We start from the raw sequence: 12278 nt of genomic DNA on the forward strand, positions 1-12278 counted from the left end.
TAAATTTAAAGTTTGAACGTAACTAAGTGCTTACCTCTATTTCTGTAACTTTCTCAGAAGGATTATCAATTAAGAAACGAGCTAAAGTCCCAGGAGTTGTTCTATAAGTTAAAATGATTGAGTTTTTAGGATCCTGGCACCACTGAATAAAGAGGTCCCTTGAGAATCCACACTCCAGGTCAGGCTGGCTGGCAAGTACAACTTTGGGGCTTGGAACTCGAGCCAAGTCAGAAAGACCATGGCACAGAGAGAGATGGCGAAACTGAAATGGATTATTTCTCTTGTCTTCAAAACATCTCATCAATTTATCACTCATCCATTCTACCTAAGGCAAGGGGGGAAATGACAATAATTAGAAAATGCTATATTGTGAAATATTTAACAATAATCAAAATTTAAGACTCCCCCCGACCCAATTTGTGCCATTTGGACAAGTAGCTAATTGGTCCTTTTTCCCATTAGATTCTCCTGTTCCAGTTTTTAATCCTTAAAAAAACAACAACCCCCCTCCCCAATTTTGTCAAGTGTGGTTTTGCATGCCTTTAATCCCTACGCAGAAGAGATCTGCAGAAGCTGGAGGCTCTGACTTTGGAGCCAGCCTGGTCTATAGAGAATTCCAAAGCCAGGGCTACACAAAGAAACCCTGTCTTGAAAACAACAATTGTGCAGTGTTTCACTGATGTGGGCTTAAATCTTTCTGAGAAGAGAATGTGTTCTAAATGAATATCGGAACCAGGTATCATTGCTTGGAGGGAAAGAATTCATTTTAAGATGAATTCACTGGGCTGTGGTGGCTCATCTTCGGGAGACAGAGGCCATCTCAGTGAGTTCTAGGCCAGCCTGGTCTACAGAGTGAGTTCCAGGACAGCCAGGACTGTTACACAGACCCTGTCTTGAAACTCTGCCCCCACCCAAAAGAATGATGAATTCTAGCATTGATATTTTACTTTTACTCCCATTTTATAGATCAGAAAACCAAGAGTTAGAAAACAAGCAACTTGCTCAACCTGTCAAATGAGGACAAAAACAGAAATCTTAAGCGTAAATGAAGTAACATATGTGAAGAACACAGGACAGTAAACAGTTAACATTCAGCTACTATTATTATCAATTGCAGAAAAATAATATTTGAAGGGCACTACACTTAGCCTCTTTCCTCAATGTCACGGGAGAACAAAGAACAAACCTGTGACTTAGAAAACTCCACCACGTTATAGCTGACGTTATTCAGGAGGGCCAGTGAATAAACACCAAGGCCTGCATCTTTAGTTCTCCAAATCTGATCAAGAAGTTGAGCAAGCTCCAGAACCCTGCCGGCTGTGTCCACTGCTATTAGAACATTTCCATCACCACGGAGAGTTTCCAGAACATTTGCTTAAACAAGATCAGAAGAGCCCCATGAAGCACATGCTTTGCAACAAAACTAAACAGTTTCCAGTGTCTTCTATAAAGACTGCATAAGTAATTACTAGGATACATATAAAAGTATTTGTTCAGATCAACACAATGACTGTTGACTTGGTTATATATATCTTTTTAGGAATAAAACACATGATACATGTTTTGTATGAATGCATGTAGAATAAAACACAGAACATGTAACCTTCCAAGAAGAAAAGCATCTTTGGCAATAGCTGTCAATGTCAGCTTCAAGTGCTGGGTAAAAGCAAACTCTACCCAGTAAACATGCTCACGCATGTATACATACACACACATGAATTGAGGAGCTTCTTAAAAATGCATTGGTAAGCAGACAGATGAGTGTTTGCTCACACGTTTAAAAGTGGAACCCAGCTTTCCTGCTGCCATCACATATGGCTTATAAAAAAATAACACAAAGCACAGCAGAACGAGTCAAAGCAGAAGCAAGAGGTGATGGCACAAAGGCGCCTGAGTAAAATCAAGCTAACTCTATCAGAACAGAACACGAAGCACCCAGCCAGCAGACCTTGTGTGCTTTCAGAGCTCTCTTGGGTTCCCTTTGCTGTTTTTTTTTACCTCTCTCAATATATGCATGTTATACAGAGGCCAGTGAATGCCTGAGGGAGCTATCTATGTGCTGAGCGGTAGAGGAAGCCAGTCTTTAGAGAGTATCTTGACATGGTCACATTAACATTTTTAAAAACAAAACACCACAGGAGTTATGGGCCCAGCAAAATAGCTTAGTGGATTAAAGCGCTTGTCACCAAGCCTGACGACCTGAGTTTGATCCTGAAACCCAGATGGTGGGAGGAGAAAACTAACTTCCTCAAGTTGTCCTCTGACTTCTACATGCACTCTGTGGCAAGCATACACATATGCACGCATTGTACAAATGTATAAAATGTAACTAGAAATTACTCGAGTTAGCAGATCTCTTCTGACAAAGCTAACAGAATAAGCAGGAATGGCTATCCCCACACCCCCACAGCTATTCCTACAGAATACGGATATACGTACTCAAGAGCTGCTCATCTCTCTGTTTCCTTCTAGGCTGCACATACGTAGCATTGAATGAATCTGTGATAAGCAGAGAGGGTCTGCTTAGCATTTCCAGGGAACATCCATTTAAGTGGCTATAAAGATGAAGAATACCTGTCATTTCAAATGAACAGCGATGGCTTCACCTATTACAAAAGTAACTGCTTTTAAAAACACCCCCAACTATAAACATATGCATTCGTGATTTAAAAAAAAAAAAAAAAAAAAAAAAACCTGATAAATTCAAAAAAGTTTAAGGAGGAAAGTAGAAATGTTCCAGAGGACCACCACTTCAAGACAAATGAAATGATATATTGGCCCTATCCTTCTCAACAAACGAATTTTCTTGTGTATCCATATAGGCATTTAGAACACAGATAACCCTGTATATTCTTATATATTCATTTCTATCTTCTGGACTTTCCCCATGACATTAGCATTTTTTCTAAACCTAATTTTTAGAAATTGTAAAAACTTGCTGCCAGGCAATTGTTTGTAGAGAAATGGGCTATATGCAGCCCAGGTGACATCACATTCCTCCGTCCTTAGCCTCCCAATAGCTAGGATTACAGGTTTGCACCAAGGTATTCAGCTCACGACTGTAAAAACTTCCTATTTTACCTGCACCATGATGTATTTATCTGACCATTTATTTTTCCCTGTTTGAGTCTCTTTTTCACCATTTTATCTTTGAAAGACCTCCCAGTCCTCCTGCCTCCTTCTCTTAAGCACTGGGACCACAGGGGTGTGCCACCACACCTAGCTGTATTTTTTACTTCTTTAGGACACATTCCTTGAAATGTATATACAACTAGTGTCAAATGGCTTGCTAGAAAGGCTCAACCACAAAGACTGACAAGCTCAATTCTTCCTAGGAGGCTAACAGTATTTGGAAATAATATAAACATATATAATAACTACATACTATTTTAACATCTCTGTTTTGACTAATGCTGTCCAATTTGCAATTAGTGCATTTTTGATTTCTTGGGTAATTCCTAGTTTTATATATATGTAAATCTTTGGCTAATTGCTACAGTACTTTCCCTAGTTTAATGGTTTTACAGTGTAGGTTACTGTTTTAAATCTGCATATAATCAAATTCATCAGTTTCTTTTGTAAGCAACTTGAGCCATCACTTTTGTGTGTGCAGTCTTTTCCAAGTCAGATTGGACACAGCAACACTGCTTCCTTTTCTAGTTAATTCTAAACTTGCCTAAAATTTACTGCTGCACTTTCTAAAGTGGTTGACTTTGTTCACCATTTACTCAGTTTTCTAACCTTCTCATCCACCTACAATTACAAGTCTAAATTCAATCGACTAGTCCTTAATGTTTCTTAATGTAAAGACCCTGAGAGGACTGTAATCTAACACAAAACAGTCAAGAACTTAATGTACAGATGTACCAAAGAAGCCTACAGTGCAGTACACACACACACAATTCATAGTATTTTTCTGAATATCAAATGAATAATGTAAAATTATAACCATTATAATCCCCTTTACAGGAAATCTATCATCGAATATCATTAAGTTACATGGTATTTGAGTACCCAGCCCCCAAAGACAAGAAGTTACAAAGTTTTATCAAGAATTAAAATTATATACGATATAATTTAATGTATAAATATTCATTTCCTTTGAACACCTTCAGGGAAACATCTGCTTTATAGAATAGATATTGATATATAAAGTTTAAAGTCCTTATATGTCCTATAATGAACCTGTCAACCAACAATGAAAATACTCAATACTTGACATTATTATATTGCTGTTCTGATAAAAAAAACCAAAAAGTTGCTTCTAATTTTCCCTTCAATGAATCAAACAATATCTGCATTGCCTTTAGCACTTGTCTAGATATACCTACATCTCCCTCTTGTGGTTGAAGTCAACAGCATAAACAATTTCTTCTTCTCCGTCTTTGACTATTTTCCATATTGTTCCTCCTATCATATGACCAGCAGGCAGGGGTGTGATAGACAAACCATGTCCTTTGCCTACATAACAAGAAAATGACAATGCTCAGATTTTTTTTCACAGTCTCAAGGACAGAAAGTTATGTTAACAGGAACATGTTCACTGGCACTAAATTCAGATGTTAAAATGCTTACAGTGGAAGGACAGCCTCGTCTCTGGTCTCCAGCTACTCTACTCCCTTAATGGAGACAACTGTTCCTTCCACTCCCTTGCTCAATCCCCCAGAGGCATCCATCTGTGCTTACAAGCACAAGGCTAGAGACCGGACTAAACAGCCAGCACACTGCTACTCAGCGTGAACTTCATGCTGTATTTGTAGGGTCATGGGCTTAAGCCCAGGGCCCCATGTACACCAGGCAAACTCCACTGTACTACATCCCTGGGACCAAGCTTTGATATTGTATTGTACAGGTAACTGCAAAGTTGTTTCCATATCTGTTACCTAACTGATAGAATAACAATTCAAACCTCATTATGGTAAAGAATTTACCCACAGCAAAGCTAAACCCAAGCATAACTACTAAGCCTATACCACTAATGGTCACTTTGTGGTTTAGTCACTAGCACCAACTGCTGCTGTGTCACTTTCCTTGGTCAGCTTTTTTATTTTTATTTTTTAGATAGGGTTTCATCATGTATAGCCCAGGCTTCCTGAACTTGCTGTGTATCCTAGATGAGCCTTGAACTCATGATCCTTCTCTCAGCCTCCCAAGCATTTGGATTACAGGAATGAGCCACCACACTGCTTCAGTGCCATGTTTTTAATGCTAGAGTTCATTCATGTTTAAGGAAATCTGTAACAGGATTCCCTCTTGCAGACTTGATATTTGATATCTTTATTAAACAGTAAATTTTCTACTATGCTGTTCTGAGTCACTTTGTCTCCTGAACCTAACTGTAAGTTATAGGAGGATCCAGACACAGTAGCTTTGTTCATTTTACAGTTTCCTACCTACATATGAGGACACCCAAGCCGTTGATATATTGTTAGTATTTAATCTGAAATATTTTGAAATTCAAATGGAAATTCCAGGTAGAAAGTGCTACCCCTTCACCCTCCTCCCCACCCCATCCCCCAAGCACAAGGGTTTCTCTGTGTAGCCCTGGCTTTCCTGGAACTCGTTCTATAGACCAGGCTGGCCTTGAACTCAGAGAGCCATCTGCTGAGTGCTGAGATTAAAGGTGTGCAACCACCATGGTCCGGCAGAAAATACTAATTTTTATTCCCACACCACAGTGCCTATAATTGGTGTTATGAACTCCTCTAAGCACTTTTCAGAAGGTAACTAAGTCTATTACTACAAATTGGGTAGGATGCGATTCAGGGTAGGTTCCTTGGCCAGCATGAGTGAGGCTCTAGGTTGGATCCCAGCACTGTAAAACCTAAAAAGCTGAAAACAAAAAGAAAACAACAGAATCTTTACTCCCTTAGTCCATCAATTTACTACATTACCTTTCAAGTTCACAATCTGAGAGAATTTTAGCTGCTGTATTTTATCGAAGGCTGCATCCACATCATCTAATGTAAAGAGGGTAAAATCTTCCGTATTGTGTCGAGACTAAAGAAAAGCACAAGCCAAAGTTAAAAATGACCATGCATGAAACATAAAAGCCTGTCTTGCTAACTGTTTCAGTTACCTGATAAAGATCGTACATGAACATCTGCCCCATTTTATACACAGGAATTGTGGCATAGATGGCACAGTTCAGACCCAGCTTTCCCACAGCGAATGGGAGGGCACCGAGGTGGAGTGGGTCGGGGTGAGAGAGGAGTACCGCGTCAATCTGGTGAACGTGCCTGTGAACATAACCAAGAAGGCAGCTCCATCAGCTCTTTAAGCATAAAGGGCAGAACCGCCATCATGATTCACGCATTCTAGACTCAAGGCTATGCTGAGGTAGGAAAGCAAACCAAGCGCTAACACAATGACACCCATGAATTGTAATTACAACTGCTACAGTATCAGGTGTGCTTTAAAACACTTAAAAAGAAAAATGCAGACACCACATTTAAGTTGATTTTGAATGGGAATTACGTATGCTATTAAGTTTAAGAAGTCAACTTGGAATTGAGGAAATGTTACAGGGACAATACTTAAATGCTTAAATAATTGTTACTGACTCTGCTTCAGTTTTCTAGCTTGGTGACAAAATAAAATGCCAATTGTCATAAATATCATTAACCTGGGAAGTATATGTCCTCAAGAGCAACAGGATAAAGGAGATGCTTTAGAGATGGAGATCCTCCCCCACACACATATTTGTATCGGGTGGATACCATTCAAAGAGTAGAGCCACAATGTTGAATGGAGACACAGAAAGTGATGGGCTGGAGAGATGGCTCAGAGGTTAAGAGCACTGACTGTTCTTCCAGAGGTCCTGAGTTCAATTCCCGGCAACCACATGGTGGCTCACAACCGCCTTGAATGAGATCTGGTGCCCTCTGCTGGCATGTAGGCAGAACACTGTATACATAATAAATAAGATCTTAAAAAAAAAAGTGATTTGGGGGCAGGCTTTCACATGTCACCTCTCCTCAGGTTTGACACATGATCTTTCCAAAAACTGAAGAGCACGCTGTCTGTGGTCCACTAGCAAATTCACTGAATTTCAAAAACAAAACTCATTAGCCAATCAAAACCTTATAAATTACAATTTAGTTTTCTGCCACGAATAAACTTACTATAAACTAAAGAAATGACAGCAACAGTACATAAACACAGAATGACATTATAAAAGTGTAGAAAAAGAGAAGGTGAGGATCTGCATTTTTTTAAAAGCTGATTTAATAAAAGCTTAGAAGAACTGTAACTTACTTCCTCAGGGAATCAATAATGTCCATAGAGAAGTGTTCATCCCAGCCACAGTCCAACAAAAACCTAAACTCATCAACCTGGAGAAGATAGCAAAGAGCAGACTCTTCTTGGACCCCCGAGAGGGTAGTCAATTTGATGATAGAAGTCATCTTTCTGGTCCAGTAATGGTTATCTAAACAGTGCTGACAAATGAAAATATAATTAACATAAAAGCATGGTCCACAAAACAGGCAAATTATTTCCATTTTTAGATGCACAGACATTCCAGAGTCTGATTAAAAGCTAGCATGTTAAAATTCATTCCATCACAGCCATATTTACAAGTACAGTCTTGTTTACAGAGTCCTTCCCAGCCTCCCCTGGGCAGGTCTGTAAACAGTAGGGAACTTTGGAATCACTGATCCAGATTTCAATCAACTCCTACATGATTCAGGGCAAAGTAATTAACTTTCCTCACCTAGGGACTCCAGTCCATAAAATATTAGTATTAATATACACATACATAGGGAGGAGGATTCCAAATAACCAGGCAATTATCTAGAGCAGAGATTACTACACCCAGATTTTTCAGTATTAAGTGGTAGTAAATTAAGAACTCAGCTTCGAGGCTAATCTGTCTTTTCTTCATCTAGTTATAAGTCTTTTTCTCCAGATAAGAGGTCTTAAATATAGGGGCTCTCTTGAGAACCTGATTAAAAACCATGACTGCTTCTTTCTCCTGAAATTCTCAACATACACACTCATGCGTGCTTGTGTGAGCACACGTACACCCACACCCACATAAAATATATACATTCATAGAAACTCACATACTTTTCAGGAAGCTTAACATTAACAGCTCTTGTGCTACAATTGTAAGCAACTGAAAGACATTTTTTTGTATTTTTAAAGATTTATCTATTTATTAGGTATATAGTGTTCCGTTTGCATGGATGCCTGCAGGCCAATAGAGGGCACCAGATCTCATTGCAGATGGTTGTGAGCCACCATATGGTTGCTGGGAATTGAACTCAGGACCTCTGGAAGAGTAAGCAGTGCTCTTAACCGCTGAGCCATCTCTCCAGCCCTCTGAAAAACATCTTAATGTTTGCAATTAATTCTAACAGTGTATTATGTTTGCAATTCCCCAAACAACCTGACACAGAGTAGGCACTCAACACACACCAGATGCAATGTATGTGGGGATACCTACTATACATTTTCCAAAAAGATTAATATGAACACTGTTTTGTAGTAAACTTGTGGAATGAAGCTTTTGGAAAAAGTCAGTGAGATGGCTCAGCAGGTAATGTAGGGTCTACATGTAACGGCTCCATCTTCCTTTTGTTTGTTTGTTTATCTACAAGGTCTCATGTAATGCAGTTGGCTTCTCTATGTAGCAAAAGATGACTTTAAACTCCTCATCCTCCTGCCCCCCTCCTTCCCAAATACTGGGATCATAGGCCTGACTAGACTTGAGCCATTTGATACATTAATTGGCAGAGGCATATAGTAGCTGTTCTAATAAATTAAACTCTGAAACACACTGATTTACTGTATTTCCATTTGAGGTATGAGAAATAAACACATTAATTTTCTATTCCTTTTGTTTATTTTCAAGATGGGTATTATTACGTAGCCCTGGCTGTCCTGGAACTCACTATGTAGACCAGGCTGGTCTTAAACTCACAGATATCCACCTCCCTCTGTCTCCAGAGTGCTGTCTCTGCCTCCAGATTAAGTCAGACATGTACATGTTGCATATACATACATACAGGCAAAACACTCACACATACAAAATAATAAATCAAAAAAAGAGAAACAATGTTAAGGAGTTAAATTTACAAAAGGATACAACATAAAAATAAAATGGTCATAAGGCAAACTGGTTGTAACCTGCTTACATATACAGTTTAGAAAATGAAGTTTAAAAATTCTCCATTGCTTCTGTTACTGAGAACTAAGATTACTTATTGAGCTTTATAAGGTCAGGGCAGAAAGAGAAAAGACATTCAAAAGATTGGAATGACATCAGCTAAGATACAAAACACAAAGCTAGAGCTCATCAGCGAAGAACTCAGCCTTCCATGCTTACATAGAAAGACACAGACTGACCTAATGAGCAGGGCAGGCCCAGTTGACAGGCCCTGGATACCTTGGATCTAGTCTACAGGCAATAAAGACACATTTGAAATTCATTAGCAGGAAGAAGGCATGATACAGGCAACTCTGTACGAAAGAAAGCAGACGACGTGCATGACTGTACACCAACAGAGCGTGGACACAGAAAGGGGAAAGTGCTTAATTAAGATTCCTAAACACCTCTCTCCACTTCTTGGACTCTATTCTTTAGTTCCCTCTGTATTTTAGAATTCTTTATCAATCCATTGGTTTTTAGCTAAGTAGCCAAGGCTGAAGGTCTTCCCTTTATTTCCCTGGACTGTCCCCTATCAATTCTGGGTTGTTTCTCCCTCACAACACTTTGCACACATACCATCCCTTTTCTGTTCCTACTGTCAACACCTGAACGTCATACCTCATGATCTTACATTTGGGTTTCTCCCTTTCTCTCCCTACAGCTTCTCCCCCCTTTGTCTCAATGGAAACATTACTGCCAGGTTAACCTAAAACATCCCTACACACACACACATCACCCCTTGCTCAAGTCTTTGAAGGCAGGGCTGGCAAGATGGCTCAGTGATTAACTTGAACCTGAGTTCTATCCCTTGTACCCACGTGATGCAAAGAGAGTACCTACTCCAGCAAGCTGTCTCTGACCTTCATCTGTGCACTGTGGTACATGTGCATGTGTTCGTGCACGAAGAGTAAATAAAAACCCTAAAATCATTTTATTGTTTGAGGGAGAAAAACAAAAACAAATAGCTGAATGCTATTAGTAGCAAGTGGAATGAGGAATCACCAGGAAGCTGCCTTGACATCAATTCACTCTTTTCTCGGGGTCTAGATCAAATTTTGCCTCCTTCCTTATTGTTTTCTCATCATTAGTCTAGACTAGATTAATAGAACTCAAGTCACAGATGTAATCTAAACTTTTTCATAGCCACATCTAAAAGTAAAAAGAGGTAAAGTCTAATGTTTTATTTAACATCATCATTTCAACATGTGCTCATTTAATGAGTCCGTTTACATTGTTTTTGTGCTGTCTTCAAATTCCAGGACGTCTCTGACCCACTTCAAGTGCTCAATATTGCATGTGGCTAGTGGCTATGATAATAGCAGAGGTCTAGACTCCAAAATCAATGCTTTAGGCTGGGGAACATTGTGTTTTGCCACCGCTAAAGAGCAAAGTTGCCACCACCCTGTTTTTATGTACATGCCTCAGACTGGATTTTAATGGTGTCACCAACCATGAAGTCTCCCAGACTAAAAACTAACCACCCCTTACCAGCAAATTCCTACCGACAAGTTGAATCCTACACAGCACCTCATTTCTGTTGGTCTTTCTTCTCCTGCCTCAATGGAGGTGCTGTTGCCTTACCCCAGTGACTGCAATTTCATCTAGTCTTCTTGCCTCAAGTTGCCCTCTGTACCCTTAACATGCCCACTCCCTGAAAGCATGCACTAGCTTCCGGCTAACTATTGAACACAATCCAAACTGAAATCAAGACCACTAACAAGCTGCTCTCAGACTCCAACTTGCACCTTCAGTCTGCACCAACCACTCTTCCAGTGTTGTTGTTGTTGTTTTTTTTTTTTTTTTTGTATTTAAATCTCCCTTAACAATGCCCAACCTTCTTAAGTTTTTAATCCTCATTCTTTATCCAGGAGTGACTTTGTTTTCCTGGGTTTAGTAAATTCCTTTTGATCCACCTCAGGTGCGGCCTTTTCACTGTCCCTGTCTCCAGGTAAAGCTGGCTGCTTGATTACTTAGCACAGATGCTGAACGTCTAAAAGCTACCGTCTTCACATCACCCAAACCGAGCACATCGCTCCCAGCAACATAAATAAATGCATGCTGAAAGCAGTAGTGATTTTTTACTATCTCTGCTTCAATACCGAGTATATTCTTGCTCTCTCAAGAATGTTCATTAAGTTGAAGACAACCAATGAGAAGAACGCAAAATCCAAGAACAAAGATGGGTCTGGACTAGTTCTGGGGCTTAGAGTCGGGGAGAAGTCTCTCCTTAGTCGTTCAGGTAAAGAAGGGCTTTGAAACAGGCAAGGGGAGTTGTAACATTAAAGGTTAGAGGGTAGGCACAGATGGTGGCTTAAGTTCTCCTGATCTCGGGGGGGGGGGGGGGGTCAGACTACCGGGGTTAGAGGTGGCTTGACCGCTGGTTTCCTGAAAAGTATGTAAACAAGGAAAATAGGAATGAGGTTTCGGAAAACGCAATGATTGTGGAAGCACTGAGAGCGACCACAATTCTAACAAGGCGTGGGATAAACATCTCAAGGGCCTTTTAAGGAGCCAAGAGACAACCTGGCCTCGTGGCCTCTGAACCCAGGGTAGGTAGAGAGCAGAGGGAAGGCTTGGGGTGGGGGTGGGGGTATCGCGGCACCAGGGAAAGGAGCCCAGGCTGGACGCGGGTTAACCCTCAGCCCCAACAGGATGGAAGGTCAGAGGAACTCTACGGAGGGAGGGCAAGGAGCGAAGGAGGGCCCGTGGGAGCATCACAGACACCCCGAGGTTTCGACCCGTGGAAAAGTCACTTTTCTTTCCCCTTGCGGAACGCTTTTCCCAGGAACCACGGAGGCCGTCACAACCGAAACCGCGGGAGCGCGTCCGGGCGACACCGGGCCGATGCAGGAACCCAGTCCCCAGAGGGCCTCCTCCCGGGTCCGAAGGCTCTTTTTTTTCTCCCGTCCTCACCTGCCTGGTCAGGCTCCCCCGGCACCATCCACGGCCCTTCCCAACCCCTAGGAAAACGCAGGTTCGAGAGCGAGCGGAGCAGGCGCGCGCTCAGCGGCGGAGAGTGGCCGGCAGGAGCGCCTGTGTGGCGGCCGCCATCTTGGACCTGAGGCGAGCGGCTGAGGCGGGGACGACCCGGGCGACACCATCTGTGGGGATGCGGGGGGGGGGC

At 41.2% G+C, this 12278-nt stretch overlaps 1 protein-coding gene across 2 annotated transcripts in view; it reads right to left on the reverse strand.

Moving 5' to 3' along the window:
* The window catches only part of Cpsf2 (cleavage and polyadenylation specific factor 2), a 31356-nt gene extending 19131 nt beyond the window's left edge, over positions 1-12225 (reverse strand). Inside the window, exons 1-8 of one of the 2 annotated variants that reach the window (XM_027419152.2) lie at positions 12068-12225; positions 7258-7429; positions 6080-6239; positions 5895-6000; positions 4332-4461; positions 2440-2555; positions 1187-1374; positions 35-325 (exon numbers count right to left, since the gene is read on the reverse strand). In XM_027419152.2, coding sequence (XP_027274953.1) covers positions 35-325; positions 1187-1374; positions 2440-2555; positions 4332-4461; positions 5895-6000; positions 6080-6239; positions 7258-7429; positions 12068-12095 — 1191 coding nt within the window. In that variant the 5' untranslated portion in view covers positions 12096-12225. Of the gene's footprint in view, positions 1-34; positions 326-1186; positions 1375-2439; positions 2556-4331; positions 4462-5894; positions 6001-6079; positions 6240-7257; positions 7440-12067 lie in introns of both variants that reach the window. The other variant, XM_027419153.2, reaches the window with a different exon arrangement.
* Positions 12226-12278: the final 53 nt, after the last annotated feature.

Source organism: Cricetulus griseus, chromosome 5 (assembly GCF_003668045.3).
Source record: "Cricetulus griseus strain 17A/GY chromosome 5, alternate assembly CriGri-PICRH-1.0, whole genome shotgun sequence".
Taxonomy (NCBI): domain Eukaryota; kingdom Metazoa; phylum Chordata; class Mammalia; order Rodentia; family Cricetidae; genus Cricetulus; species Cricetulus griseus.